Source organism: Anabrus simplex, chromosome 1, assembly GCF_040414725.1.
Source record: "Anabrus simplex isolate iqAnaSimp1 chromosome 1, ASM4041472v1, whole genome shotgun sequence".
In the NCBI taxonomy this organism is placed as follows: domain Eukaryota; kingdom Metazoa; phylum Arthropoda; class Insecta; order Orthoptera; family Tettigoniidae; genus Anabrus; species Anabrus simplex.
In genome coordinates, this window is record NC_090265.1 from 867,424,314 (window position 1) to 867,439,834 (window position 15,521).

Sequence of the window (15,521 nt, forward strand, 5' to 3'; positions counted from 1 at the left end):
CTTGGAAGGGAGGGTGCGATCAGTGGTTGAGGAAGTGGGAAGGATGGTAAATAAAGTCCATAGTCATAAAGCAGCAGGAATAGATGAAATTAGACCTGAAATGGTGAAGTATAGTGGGAAGGCAGGGATGAAATGGCTTCATAGAGTAGTAAGATTAGCATGGAGTGTTGGTAAGGTACCTTCATTTTGGACAAAAGCAGTAATTACAGTAATTACACCTATCTATAAGCAACGGAACACGAAGGATTGCAACAACTATCGAGGTATCTCTTTGATTAGTATAGCAGGCAAAGTATTCACTGGCATCTTGGAAGGGAGGGTGCGATCAGTGGTTGAGAGGAAGTTGGATGAAAACCAGTGTGGTTTCAGACCACAGAGAAGCTGTCAGGATTAGATTTTCAGTATGCGCCAGGTAATTGAAAAATGCTACGAGAGGAATAGGCAGTTGTGTTTATGTTTCGTAGATCTAGAGAAAGCATATGACAGGGTACCAAGGGAAAAGATGTTCACTATACTGGGGGACTATGGAATTAAAGGTAGATTATTAAAATCAATCAAAGGCATTTATGTTGACAATTGGGCTTCAGTGAGAATTGATGGTAGAATGAGTTCTTGGTTCAGTTACTTACAGGGGTTAGACAAGGCTGTAATCTTTCACCTTTGCTGTTCGTAGTTTACATGGATCATTTGCTGAAAGGTATAAAATAGCAGGGAAGGATTCAGTTCGGTGGAAATGTAGTAAGCAGTCTGGCCTATGCTGACGACTTGGTCTTAATGGCAGATTGTGCTGAAAGCCTGCAGTCTAATATCTTGGAACTTGAAAATAGGTGCAATAGAGTATGGTATGAAAATTAGCCTCTCGAAGACTAAATTGATGTCAGTAGGTAAGAAATTCAACAGAATTGAATGCCAGATTGGTGATACAAAGCTAGAACAGTGTTCTCCCAAGATGGTAATATAGTAATATAGTAAGTGTAATTGAATCAAGATGTCATAAAGCTAATGCAGTGAACTCGCAGTTGCGACCAACAGTATTCTGTAAGAAGGAAGTCAGCTCCCAGACGAAACTATCTTTACATCGGTCTGTTTTCAGACCAACTTTGCTTTACGGGAGCGAAAGCTGGGTGGACTCGGGATATCTCATTCATAAGTTAGAAGTAACAAACATGAAAGTAGCAAGAATGATTGCTGGTACAAACAGGTGGGAACAATGGCAGGAGGGTACTCAGAATGAGGAGATAAAGGCTGATTTAGGAATGAAGTCGATGGATGAAGCTGTACACATAAACCGGCTTCGGTGGTGGGGTCATGTGAGGCGAATGGAGGAGGATAGGTTACATAGGAGAATAATGGACTTTGTTATGGAGGGTAAGAGAAGTAAAGGTAGACCAAGACAACAATGGTTAGACTCAGTTTCTAACGATTTAAAGATAAGAGGTATAGAACTAAATGAGGCCACAACACTAGTTGCAAATCGAGGATTGTGGCGACGCTTAGTAAATTCACAGCGGCTTGCAGACGGAACGCTGAAAGGCATAACAGTCTATAATGATAATGTATGTATGTATGTATGTATGTATGTATGTATGTATGTATGTATGTATGTATGTATTGTACTCCTTTACCAAGACTGTGTCCATACCACTCATCAGTTCTTCCAGATCCTCTGCAGACTCAAATAGAATAATGACAACATCTGCAAATCTCAGAGTTTTGATTTCCCCTCCTTGGATTGTGATTCCTTTTCCAAATTCCTCTTTGATTTCGTTTATAACCTGTTCCAAGTAGACACTGAAAAGGAGAGGGGACAAACTGGAGCCTTGCCTCAGTCCTTTCTGGATTGCTGCTGCTTTTTCATAGCCTTTGATTCTTATCACTCCAGACGGATTTTTGTACAGATTGTAGGCAATTCTTCTTTCTCGGTATCTACACCTTCAGAATCTCAAATAGCTTGGTCCAATCAACATTATCAAATGCTTTTTCTAGATCTACAAATGCCTACAACCATACAATCTCCGTGCACTTCCCTTTCAGCCATTCTTCCGTAGCTGACCTGCATGTTCTAACTACTTCATTCTTTAATCGCCTGTATTCTCTTCTGCCCCCCTCATTTTTTGCAATCTCGTCTTTCTTAATTCAATTCTCTAAGATTAGACGTAAAGTCAGGATCATTTTGCATGTTCCTGCATTTCTTCTGAAGCCAAACTGATTTTCTCCCAACTCAGCTTCAACTTTCTTTCCATTCTCCTGTAAATAATATGTGTTAAAAGTTTGCAAGCATGAGATACTAAACTAAATGTGTGGTAGTTTTCACACTTGTCAGCACCTGATTTCTTAAGAATAGGTATAACAACATTCTGTCTAAAATCAGATGGCACTTCTCCTGTATCATACATCTTACACACTAAATTGAATAACCTCCCCATGCTGCTTTCTCTTAAGGCATTCAGTAATTCTGAGGATATGTCATCAGTTTCAGGTGCCTTGTTCCCATTTAGGTCTCTCAAGGTTCTGTCATATTTTGACCTCAAAATTGGTTCTCCCATTTCATCAGCATCAACAGTTTCCCCCTGTTCCAGAACCTTATCATCTACTTCTTTTCCTTGATACAGTATTGTTGTATATGTTCCTGCCATCTTTCTACCTTGTCTTCTTTCCCTAGAAGTGGTTTTCCACCTGAGCTCTTAATATTCATACACCTAGTTGTCCTTTATACAAAGGTTTCCTTGATTTTCCTGTATGCAGCATCTACCTTTCCTACAACCATACAACCTTCAACATCCTTGCACTTCTCTTTCAGCCATTCTTCCACAGCTGACCTGCATTTTCTATCAATTTCATTTTTTAATCACTTATATTTTTTTCTGTACCCCCTCTTTTTTGCATTATTGTATTTTTACCGTCCATCAATTAGATCTAATGGCGTGAGTTATCCACTGATTCTTACTGGATCTTACCCTTCTTCCTAACTTTTCTTCAGCAGCCCTACTAATCTCATTCTTCACGACTGCCCACTCTTACAAGGTCAAGCAGTGATATAGACTGAGTATAAGCTATGTGTCCGTGAACTGGTTGCTGAACCTCTTATTCGAAGGAACACGACGCCCCCGCATAACTTCGGCACAACAATGCACTTCAAACATCTCATAAAACGTTGGACATAATAGTGGCATTTAACACAGATAACTTGACACCTGAATGTCAGTGATTCTTGATCAATTCTAAGAACTATCCAATTCCAACCTCAGTAAATGTAATTTTTTGAAAATAGCCCCTTACCCCCAAAACTGTACCATATGTATATATCTTAACATTAAGTAATTTTAGAATAGTGGCATTCATGTATATTTAATGGCATCCTTGTTTAATTTTAATTTTAGTATTTATTCTGTACAGTCGCTATTAAGTAGGTTCTCTAGCAGCTGAAGATGGCGTATTTACAGGTCGAAACCGGTACTGTCTTTTTATGTAAATAATATTGACACTATGTAAAATAAAGTATTGATTAGGTGGAGCCTTCATACTTGTTCTTGAACTATCAATATGGACCATGAAACTAATAGATTATAGTGTCCACTCTTCATCTGTTGTGTTATCTTTAGCCTCCTCATTTAGTCCTTGTGCAACATGGTCTTTGAAACAATCCCACAAACTCTTTTCTTTCAAGTTATCTAGGTTCCACCTCCTTGCATTCTTTCCTTTCTTCAAGTTCAGGTGACATTTCATGACCGCCAGGTTCTTGTCAGAGTCCACATCTGCTCCAGAGAATGTCTTGCAATCCAGCATCTCTGCCTAATCATAATGAAGTCTATTTGATACCTTCCAATGTCTCCAGGTCTTGTGTCTTGTCCGCATGTACAGCCGTCGTTTGTGGTGTTTGAACCAAGTGTTAGAAGGGACTAAATTATGATTGGTGCAGAATTTAACCAGCCAACTTCCCTCCTTTCATTCCTTTGTCCCAGTCTAAATTCTCCTACAACATTACCTTCTCTTCCTTGGTCTACCACTGCATTCCAGTCTCCCGTCACAATTAGATTCTCGTGTCCTTTTACATAATGTATTAAATCTTCTATCTCTTCATAATTATATTCTTTTGATTTCTTCATCATATGTTGAACTAGTAGGCATATAGACCTGCACTATTGTGGTGGGCATTGGTTTGGTGTCTACCTTGACAACAATAACTAGTTCATTATGCTGGTCATAGTAGCTTACCTGCTGCTTTATTTTCTTATTCATTATTAAACCAACCCCTGCATTTCCCATGTTTGATTTTGTATTGATAATTCTGTAGTTGCCTGACCAAAAATCCTGCTCTTCCTGCCAACGTACTTCACTTATACCAACTACATCTAATTTTAGTCTATCTATTTCCCTCTTCAGATTCTCTAACCTACCACAACAATTCAAACTCCCTAACGTTCCATACTCTGACTTGCAGAATGTCAGTATTCATCTTCCTGATGATTGCCTTGTATAGTCCCCACCCGAAAATCTGAATGCGGGGGTATTTTACCCCCAGAATATTTTACCCAGGAGGAAGCTGTAATCAGTACGTCATTCATACTGAGATAGCTGCATGTCCTCAGGAGTTAGTTACACCTGTAGTTTCCTGTTGCTTTCAGCTGTGTAGCAGTTTCAACACAGCTAAGCCATGTTAAATATGAGTACAAGGCCATATCAGTCAATCATTCAGACTGCCACCCTTTCAACTTTCGAAAGGCTACCCCCTCCTTTCGATAAACCATTCATTAGTCTGGTCCCTCGACAGATGCCCCTCTGATATGGTTGCACCTATGGTTCGGCTATCTGCTTCATTGGGACATGCAAACACATCCCACCACCACGGCAAGGTCACAGTGTTGACATAACAACATAAAAATAAATAAAAAATTAAATAAACCTGGATGGTTTATGAAGACAGATGTCTTCATGGAAATTCAGTGCAACACTTATACCAAATTCAGGAGCAAAGATAAAACCGGGTCTAACACATTTTGCAAAAAAAGAATTTGTGCGGAAGTGAATTGAGACATTACAGTAAGGCACTATAACTAAATGTTCATTCCTGCATATGTCTAAAATTTGTAACATCCATGACTTAAAAAATAAGTTTAGACATCAGTTCATTTTAATGTGTGTTACTTATTTACCAGGAAGTTCCAGAGATATGCAAGAAAATTCTGTACTCCACATATTACACACCAATTTTGAAATACACAGTGGGCACAAGGACAACAAGAAAATGTGATGTAAGGAGAATTCAAGCAGCAGAGATGAAGGCATGAAAAGATGAGATCAGAAATGTAGAAATCAGGGGAAGAACCGGATTCCCAAAACTGCAAGATAAGTAAAGACCAGTAAACTGAAATGGCATGGACACGCTATGAGAATGGAAGATGATAGAGCTCAAAAGCGAGTATTTACCGAGAAAGTAATGGGAAGAAGACAATAGAGAAGGCCCTGAAAGAGATGGATTGATGTAGTGAAAGAGTACAAGGGTAATCCCAAAAATACAGTCTGCTATTTTTTTTATAAATACAAAGAACCGTTTATTTCTATAATATTTACATCATTTTAAAGGTTGAATATGTATCTATTTTTCTATGTCGTGACAGATTTTGTATGCCTGTGTCATACCAGCTCACCGCCATGCCATTGAGGAAGTGTTGAACCTCGTCTTTCATCTCGTTGTCCAGGTTTGTTTGTTTGTTTGTTTATTTGTTTGAATTTTCACAGGTAGGGTGAAGAGGGATGCTGACACTCACATGATTGTTGTTTGATCTTTGCCACTAAACAGATGTAAAGGATAATGTTTTGGACTTGATTGTCACGGGTGATGAAACCTGTGTGTTCCACTTCACACCTGAGACCATCCATTCATCAGTAAATGGCAAAAAGATATAAAGGCAAATACAAAAATCAGGAAAAAAGCTGTAGCAAATTTCCATGTCAATACAGCCCATTACTATCTTGTCAACCTAATTAAAATCTTGAATTATGAACAACGTCAAATAAAAATCACTTCCTTCTGAACTCAAAATTAGATTGCCTGGCCATGAATTTTAAAATATGACAGTTATGACAGTACCATTTTCACTTTCTGTAACTTCATCCAACAGAAATACAATAAAAGCAAAACTAGCTTGAGATGAACCCTCGTGTGTGTGTATCACACACACACACATACGTTGGTTCCAGCAGGGATCTTTTAGTTCTTATGGAAAGCCTTATAGGTTAACACAAATTCCAGTTAGTGTGAATTACAAATACAGTTTATCGTCGTTGCCGGGACAAAACCTCCTATGTGATAATATTTTTGGAGATATACTAACCCGCAGCACATACATTATGAAGAGCGAAAATGTCGTGACAATATTGACACAATATTGCACCTTAGATGACAGAACCTTACCAGCCAAAGTTCTAAACTAAAATATTTCACACAGGAGGTTTTGTCCTGGCAGCAACGATCTATTTCTTGTCCACTGCACTATTTGTTACTTTTTAAGACAAATTTTGTTTGTAATAGTCTTACTGTATTTTACAACAAAATTAAGAAAATCGTGTGGAAAGCAAGCATGCCAAGGAAAATCAGGTAACAATGAAACGCCCACCTGAACAGTCTTGTCTCCACTGGCTGTGAAGAAATTTCCAGGCATGCTTGGAAAAAGTTATTCCTGGCTGGCTCGCAGACATTATACTCAAGCATGTGGCAAAGCTCAATGGGCTTCAAAAAACAATCATCATGTCTCAGCAGTATGATGAGCTACCTCTGTGGATTAGTGGTAGAGTGTCGGCCTTCCTATCACAAGATAGCGGGTTCAAACCCGGCAGACGTAGTTGGATTTTTGAAGGGCAGAAGAAAGTCCATTCGACACTCCACGTCATACGATGTTGGCATGTAAAAGATCTCTGGTAACACATTTGGGATTTACCCGATGAAATTCATTAAACTCGGCCATTGACGCCCAAGAGAGATTCGGTTTACTCTGCCATCTAGTAGGCCTAGAGTAAACCGGAACATCGAAACTGACGAGCAAGCAGCCAGATGGCATAAAATTAAAATGCTTGCATACGGTAGCCGAGGCCATATTATTATTTTTAACAGTGTGATTCTAAACAATGATCCAGTGAGATAATCCATGTAATTAGGTTGACCAAATGACACTGCCCAAGTACAGTTTTTAATCCATGCACCTTTCAATAGCAAATGTTCACTTTCAGGGTATGTATACAGTTGCTTACTAACAGCTGTTATTGTTGTTTGTAATCAATACGAACAGTCGAGTGTCATGACAAGGAAGAAACAGCCAAGTATAGATCTTCAAACAAAACTGAAGATTCTGGATGAAACAATTCTTTAATTCTTTTTAAATTTTTGGTTGCTTATAGTGAGTATGTAACACATTACATATTTGATTATTATGTGGAACAATAAAATATTAGCTCCAATTAGCTTATGATTTTTCAGTCCCTTTGAGTTCATGTTATGAGGTTTTACTGTATTCTGATTTGATAACAGAAGACAGCTGCTTGATTAGTCCTCCTTGTTATCCCACATAAGTTTCTAGGAGTAATTGTTGATTTAAGCTGCAAAACAATGATATATCAACCGTGTTCCATCCTGTTGAACGAACGTTGAATTTTTAAGCTAAAAGTAGCAAAAGGTCAATGAAGCAGAAAAAAAGAAATACTACTTAGGCCTTACAAACATAATGAAAAGGAATCTGATACAAATAGGCAATGCCAGCCTTCGCTGGGGATTCCTGGATCCCATGCATATCTCACAAATTACAAATTGTAGTGCCTAGCAGCATGAAGTTTGTAATGGAGCTTCAATATAGCTGTTGTTCTAAAAGAGGCAACTCAGTGAAAAACATAGCCATCTCTATTATAAGCCATTGAATGAATGATTTTTTATTTATTTATTTATTTCTTCCTCCTCTGGGAACCATGTGACCTTGCCGCGGTGGGGAGGCTTGCGTGTCCCAATGATGCAGATAGCCGAGCCGCAGGTGCAACCATATCGGATGGGTATCTGTTGAGAGACCAGACTAACGAATGGTTCATCGAAAGGGGGGTAGCAGCCTTTCGGTTGTTGCAAGGGCGGCAGTCTAGATGATTGACTGATACGGCCTTGTAATAATACTCAGCATGGCTTAGCTGTGTTGATACTGCTACACGGCTGAAAGCAACGGGAAACTACAGCCGTAACCACCTCCCGAGGACATGCAGCTCTCTCTGTATGAAAGATGTACTGATGATGGCTTCCTCCCGGGTAAAATATTCCGGAGGTAAACTAGTCCCCCATTCGGATCTCCGGGTGGGGACTACACGAGAGGGGGCGATCATCAGGAAGATGGATACTGACATTCTGCGAGTCGGAGCGTGGAATGTTAGGAGTTTGAATCGTTGTGGTAGGTTAGAGAATCTGAAAAGGGAGATGGATAGGCTAAAGTTAGATGTAGTTGGTATAAGTGAAGTACGTTGGCAGGAAGAACAGGATTTTTGGTCAGGCGACTACCGAATTATCAACACGAAATCAAACAGGGGTAATGCAGGAGTTGGTTTAATAATGAATAAGAAAATAGGGCAGCGGATAAGCTACTACGACCAGCATAGTGAAAGAATTATTGTCGCCAAGATAGACACCAAACCAATGCCCACCACAATAGTGCAGGTCTATATGCCTACTAGTTCAGCGGATGATGAAGAAATTGAAAGAATATATGAGGAGATAGAAGATTTAATACAATATGTCAAAGGTGACGAGAATCTAATTGTGATGGGAGACTGGAACGCAATGGTAGGCCAAGGAAGAGAAGGTAGCACAGTAGGAGAATTTGGATTGGGACAAAGGAACGAAAGAGGAAGTCGGCTGGTTGAATTCTGCACTGACCATAATTTAGTCCTCGCCAATACTTGGTTCAAACACCACAAACGACGGCTGTATACGTGGACGAGACCTGGAGACACTGGAAGGTATCAAATAGACTTCATTATGATTAGGCAGAGATTCAGAAACCAGGTGTTGGATTGCAAAACTTTCCCAGGAGCAGACGTGGACTCTGACCACAACTTGTTGGTCATGAAATGCCATCTGAAGTTGAAGAAATTGAAGAAAGGAAAGAATGCAAAAAGATGGGATCTAGACAAGTTGAAAGAAAAGAGTGTGATGGATCGTTTCAAGGAACATGTTGCACAAGGACTAAATGAAAAGGCCGAAAGAAACACAGTAGAGGAAGAGTGGAGAGTCATGAAAAATGAAGTCAGTAGGGCTGCTGAAGAAATGTTAGGAAGGAAGAAAAGATCAACTAAGAATCAGTGGATAACTCAGGAGATACTAGACCTGATTGATGAACGACGAAAATACAAAAATGCTAGAAATGAAGAGGGCAGAAAAGAATACAGGCGATTAAAGAATCAAGTGGATAGAAAGTGCAAGGTAGCTAAGGAAGAATGGCTGAAGGAGAAGTGCAAGGATGTCGAAGGCTGTATGGTCCTGGGAAAGGTAGATGCTGCATACAGGAAAATCAAGGAAACCTTTGGAGAAAGGAAATCTAGGTGCATGAATATTAAGAGCTCAGATGGAAAGCCACTTCTAGAGAAAGAAGACAAGGCAGAAAGATGGCAGGAGCATATCCAACAGTTGTATCAAGGTAACGATGTAGATAATTTCGTTCTGGAACATGAAGAGGCTGTTGATGCTGATGAAATGGGAGACCCAATTTTGAGGTCAGAGTTTGACAGAGCTGTGAGTGACCTAAATAGGAACAAGGCACCTGGAATTGATGATATTCCCTCTGAATTACTGACTGCCTTAGGAGAAACCAGCATGGTAAGGTTATTTCATTTAGTGTGCAAGATGTATGAGACAGGAGAAGTCCCATCCGATTTTCGGCAGAATGTTGTTATACCTATTCCCAAGAAAGCCGGTGCTGACAGGTGTGAAAACTACCGCACTATTAGTTTAGTATCTCATGCCTGCAAAATTTTAACACGTATTATTTACAGAAGAATGGAAAAACAAGTTGAAGCTGAGTTGGGGGAAGATCAATTTGGCTTCAGAAGAAATGTAGGAACACGTGAAGCAATCCTGACTTTACGTCTGATCTTAGAGGATCGAATCAAGAAGGACAAGCCCACGTACATGGCATTCGTAGATCTAGAAAAGGCATTCGATAATGTTGATTGGACCAGGCTATTTATGATTCTGAAGATGATAGGGATCAGATACCGAGAACGAAGAATTATCTACAACCTGTATAAAAATCAGTCTGCAGTGATAAGAATCGAGGGCTTTGAAAAAGAAGCAGCAATCCAGAAAGGAGTGAGGCAAGGCTGCAGTTTGTCCCCTCTCCTTTTCAATGTTTACATAGAACAGGCAGTAAAGGAAATCAAAGAGAAATTTGGAAAGGGAATCACAGTCCAAGGAGAGGAAATCAAAACCTTGAGATTTGCCGATGATATTGTTATTTTATCTGAGACTGCAGAAGATCTCGAGAAGTTGCTGAATGGTATGGATGAAGTCTTAGGTAAGGAGTACAAGATGAAAATAAATAAGTCCAAAACAAAAGTAATGGAGTGCAGTCGAACGAAGGTAGGTGATATAGGAAATATTAGATTAGGAAACGAAGTCTTAAAGGAAGTAGATGAATATTGTTACTTGGGTAGTAAAATAACTAACGATGGCAGAAGTAAGGAGGACATAAAATGCAGACTAGCACAAGCAAGGAAGAGCTTTCTTAAGAAAAGAAATTTGCTCACTTCAAACATTGATATCGGAATTAGAAAGATGTTTTTGAAGACTTTTGTGTGGAGCGTGGCATTGTATGGAAGTGAAACATGGACGATAACTAGCTCAGAAAGAAAGAGAATAGAAGCTTTTGAAATGTGGTGTTATAGAAGAATGCTGAAGGTGAGATGGATAGATCGAATCACGAATGAAGAGATACTGAATCGAATTGGTGAGAGGAGATCGATTTGGCTAAATTTGACGAGAAGAAGAGATAGAATGATAGGACACATCTTAAGACACCCAGGACTTGTTCAGTTGGTTTTTGAAGGAAGTGTAGGTGGCAAGAACGGTAGGGGTAGACCAAGGTATGAATATGACAAACAGATTAGAGCAGATGTAGGATGCAATAGTTACGTAGAAATGAAAAGGTTAGCACAGGATAGGGTGGCATGGAGAGCTGCATCAAACCAGTCTATGGACTGATGACTCAAACACACATTTCTTTCTTTCTTTTGCTAGTGGCTTTACGTCAGACCAACACAGATAGGTCTTATGGCGACGATGGGATAGGAAAGGCCTAGAAGTTGGAAGGAAGTGGCCGTGGCATTCATTAAGGTACAGCCTTTGCCTGGTGTGAAAATAAGAAACCATGGTAAAACATCTTCAGGGCTACCGACAGTGGGATTCGAACCCACTATCTCCCGGATGCAAGTTCACAGCCACGCGCCCCCTAACCGCACGGCCAACTCGCCCGGTGAATGATAAATTAAAGCCTCCACTGTTCATATCTTCAGCATTTAGTAGGATCAGGTGGTTAGCTCTATGTTCAGTTTCCTCCCAGGAATGAATATAAATGAATTTCTGTTACAGGCTACCCCAGAACCATGTTCCTTTTCAGAAGCAGATATTTAGTTTCTAAATTTCTCAGCCTACTGATATGGAGCAAACCAGCATCCTTTCAAGTAATCCAACCATGAGATGAAATATGAGATTACCTGCTGATTCACATGTTCGTTAACAGACAACTAAAGGTTAAGGGGTCAACATGAACATAATCTCATATGTATTGCAAGCTATCACAGGGCTACTGTCACTAGAGAAAAAATTCATTGTTGAACTATTAAAGCTAAAAGATTACAGCTGTGATATTTGAGAAACTTTATCAGCAATAATTCATTTTCCACACATCTCTAAACTACCAACTTTCCTGTAAACTACAGAAATCATAACTACAAAAATATTTACGTACCTTGTTAAAAGCTGTTTTCCACATTCATCACACATATATCTCCGCCTAAAATCTGGGTCAAGATGCAACTTACGATGTGATCGGAAGTTACTGATGTGCTTCACAGTCTTTCCACACACATCACAAAGGTATGGAATTTCACTAGAATGAGACTTCATGTGTATAGTTAGACTGTTTCTGTTACTGAAAGTTTTGTCACACTCTGTACAGTTGAAAACTTTCCCAATTTTGCCATGGGTAAAGAGATGCACTCGCAAAGTATTTTGGTAACGAAAACACTTGCCACAGTACTCACAAATAAACGGCTTTTCTTGAGTATGACTTCGTTCATGGACCATAAGGCGCATCTTTGTACGACAGTTTTTGTCACAAATCCGGCAACGGAATATAGGTGGAGGGTGAGTACTTTTATGAATCAGAAAATCTTCTCGGTTTGTTGATACATGAGAGCACTGTTTGCACTGCCATCTGATCTTTCTCTTCTGTTTCTTCTGACACATTCTAGTGCCTGTATTGCCACCAATAGAAACAATTTGTTTGATTGTTTTGACAATTTTTGATTTCAAGAAAGTATCCATATCTTTAAAATCATCAGAAACTTTCATACATATAGAAGGCTTACTTTTGTCAATATTGACATTCACAACATTAGAAATTTCAACGCTTTCTTCTGTACTCTTTGTTTCACTTTCACTTTTGGGAGACAATATGAGCTGACTACCAATAATCTTGTGTCTAGTCAGGTGTCTATTGAATGTTTCCTTGGACTGACAAACTACATCACATTCACTGCAATAAAATACTTTGGTTGGATGCTCAGCAATGTGATGCAATATCAAACTTTCCCTTCCATCTGTTTCTTTCTTACAGTACATGCATATATAGTTCTTTTTTTCCTTTTCTTGAGAAAGATCAGCATATTCTGCTGTTACTGAAACCTCTGACAATGGCTGAGAATCACTAGCAGACACATCCTTCCTCTCTTCAACTCTAGAAACAAAATTTAAAACAGAACATTAAAATGAAAGACAAACACCTATACATTAAAGAAGCATTTTTCCTATACAGTACTTTTTATACATTAACAAACTTAGCATCATAGATATTAACAAGTACACCCACAGTGGAGAGTGAATGGAAGTGGCTCCCAAGTGAAGATCCCTCCCTTTAAAAAAAATTATTGTCCTCTACTTTTAATAAGCATAGTGTTCAGCAGGACACCGGAATATGACAAACGATTTAGTCAAGAAGGGTTCTTCTACTTACATAAATTAATGAAACCACACCCAACCCCATGGTGCTACAGCCCTGACAGGCCTTGGTCTCCCAAGTGATCACTGCTCAACCCAAAGGCCGGCAGATTACGAGGTGACATGTCAGTGCAGCATCTCCTCTCGGCCATTATTTTGAACTTTCTACACTGGGGCCGCTACCCCACTGTTAGATATCGCCTCAATTGTTCTCTCATAGTTCCCCCTGTAGGTAGGGGCAGTAGAATAACATCCACGGTATCCTCTGCCTGTCATAAGAGGTACTAAAGGGGACCCCAGGGGCTCTTAACTATGGAGTGTGGGTTGGCGACTATGGGGTTCTTAGCTGAGTCCTAGCATTGCTTCCACTTACTTGTGCTAGGCTCCACACTGTCGTCTATCATATCCGACCTCCAGTGGTCAATTCTTGTTCATTTCTGACCCCAATGGTATTAGGATTGCGAGGCCAACGGGGTCTTTCATTTTCACGTCTTTCATGGCCCATATCTTTCTTTTGCTGACATCTTCATTTTTTGAAGTATCAGACCCCTTCCATTTTTTCCCTCTGAATAGTGTTAAAAGAGGATGGTTGCCAAGTTGTACTTCCTCTTAAAACAATAATCACCACCACATCATAAACTGAGTGGACCTCAAAACAGCCTCAGTTTCAGGCAAAAATCACTGAACTAGGTGGGAATCGAACTGAGGGTCTTTGGGTAAGAAGTAGGCTTGCAACCCCTAGATAACGGGGCTGGCTATATAAATTAACAGTGGTCACAAACTGTTTTATACAGCATTTTCTACTGGAAATAAATATGAATATGCAATGTATATAGCAGCAAATGGAAGTAGCTGGGATTGCAGTTTGGTAAAGTAGTACCAATATGGCAGACACTGTTAATGGGGTAATAGTAGGTGTTTGGCTGTGGAAATGTGCTGGATATGCCAGAGATGTGCAGCTGTGGAAGAATCCATTCCTTTATCATCCATGAAGTCGAACATAAATGTTCTGAAGAGTTGGGCATACCACAGACAATAATATTCCAACACATGAACATGACATGAAATTTGGATTATGCTAACCTGGACCGACATGCGAAAGGAAACAATCTGCTGTGATAAAAGCTTCCGCAACTTCATTTTCTGATAAATGTGCCTATTTATTAAGTCCTTGCGAGTGCAACATCTTTTTCTGGGCCAACAAAAACCCATAGCCTACCTCACATTATAATAAGGTTTCTCCATGTTACTGAATTGGACAAGTGATGCATGAATGCATGATTTTCCAGCTTCTGCTCCATAGCCTCCAAAAAGTCCAAATAATGATAAGTAAAAGTGTTACAATTCTTTAGATGAGCATTTGCGAGATGCTATCTTTGTAGTGTTTCAAGAAGTCATGACTGCACACTTGCAGAGAATGACTAAGAGAATGTGGTAGTGCATACAATTGTGAAGAGATAATGGAAAAACCCATGCAGATATTTTGGTCCCAATTCAACGTCATGTAAAGGAACTCTGTGACCACCCTCTAAGGGCAGGAGTAGAAAGGTCTCTCAACATCATCATCTTTGTATCCTTCCGGTGAGCTGGGTAAGATTATAGTTTCCCTATTTTTTCCTCTAGCTTCCAGATCTTCTTTGATCTGATCCAACCACCTTTTCCTCGGTCGTCCAATAGGTCTTTTCTCCTGTACATTCCTATCCAAGTATTGTCTTGGTGTTCACCTTCCCCTCTTCATGTGTCCAAACCACTTGAGTCATGGAGGATTCAGTCTCTGTGGCTGACTGCAGGAGCTACATTTTACATGCTTGTAACTTGCTCAGTTCTTTATTAATTATGCAGCACTCCAGGCTGTATGTCATGATAGGCAGGAGATACATTTTAAACATAGTGTGTTTGGCTCTCACAGGAACCCCCTTGTCCCACGCCAAGCCCCACACTTGGTGGAAGAACTTGGATCCCTTTTGTACTCTATTCTGCATTCTAGTGTGATGCTTCTTTCACTTGATGTTGTACCACCCACGTAATTGAAGGCTTCTAGACAATCAATTTGCACTAGATAAATGTCCTGCTCACAGTCATTGCTATGGACTTGCTCTTACTTACTGTCAGTCGGTACTATTTAAACTTTGAGTTCTATTTAGCCAATCCTTTCTGAACCTCTAGCTCTCTCTCTCTCTCCATATGGCTACATCATCAGCAAAAACCAAAGTACTGAGATTTAGTGATGGGTCGAACTAGCTCTTTTGTGGGAGCTAGCTCATTCGCTCCCGCTCCTAAC

The 15,521-nt window shown here is 39.8% G+C and overlaps 1 protein-coding gene across 1 annotated transcript in view; it reads right to left on the reverse strand.

Annotated features, from left to right (window-relative positions):
* The window catches only part of LOC136874283 (zinc finger protein 585A), a 178,337-nt gene that overhangs the window by 23,717 nt on the left and 139,099 nt on the right, over positions 1–15,521 (reverse strand). The window contains exon 7 of the mRNA XM_067147915.2: positions 11,991–12,980. Within this exon, the coding sequence (XP_067004016.2) occupies positions 11,991–12,980 (990 nt within the window). The remainder of the gene's footprint in view (positions 1–11,990; positions 12,981–15,521) is intronic.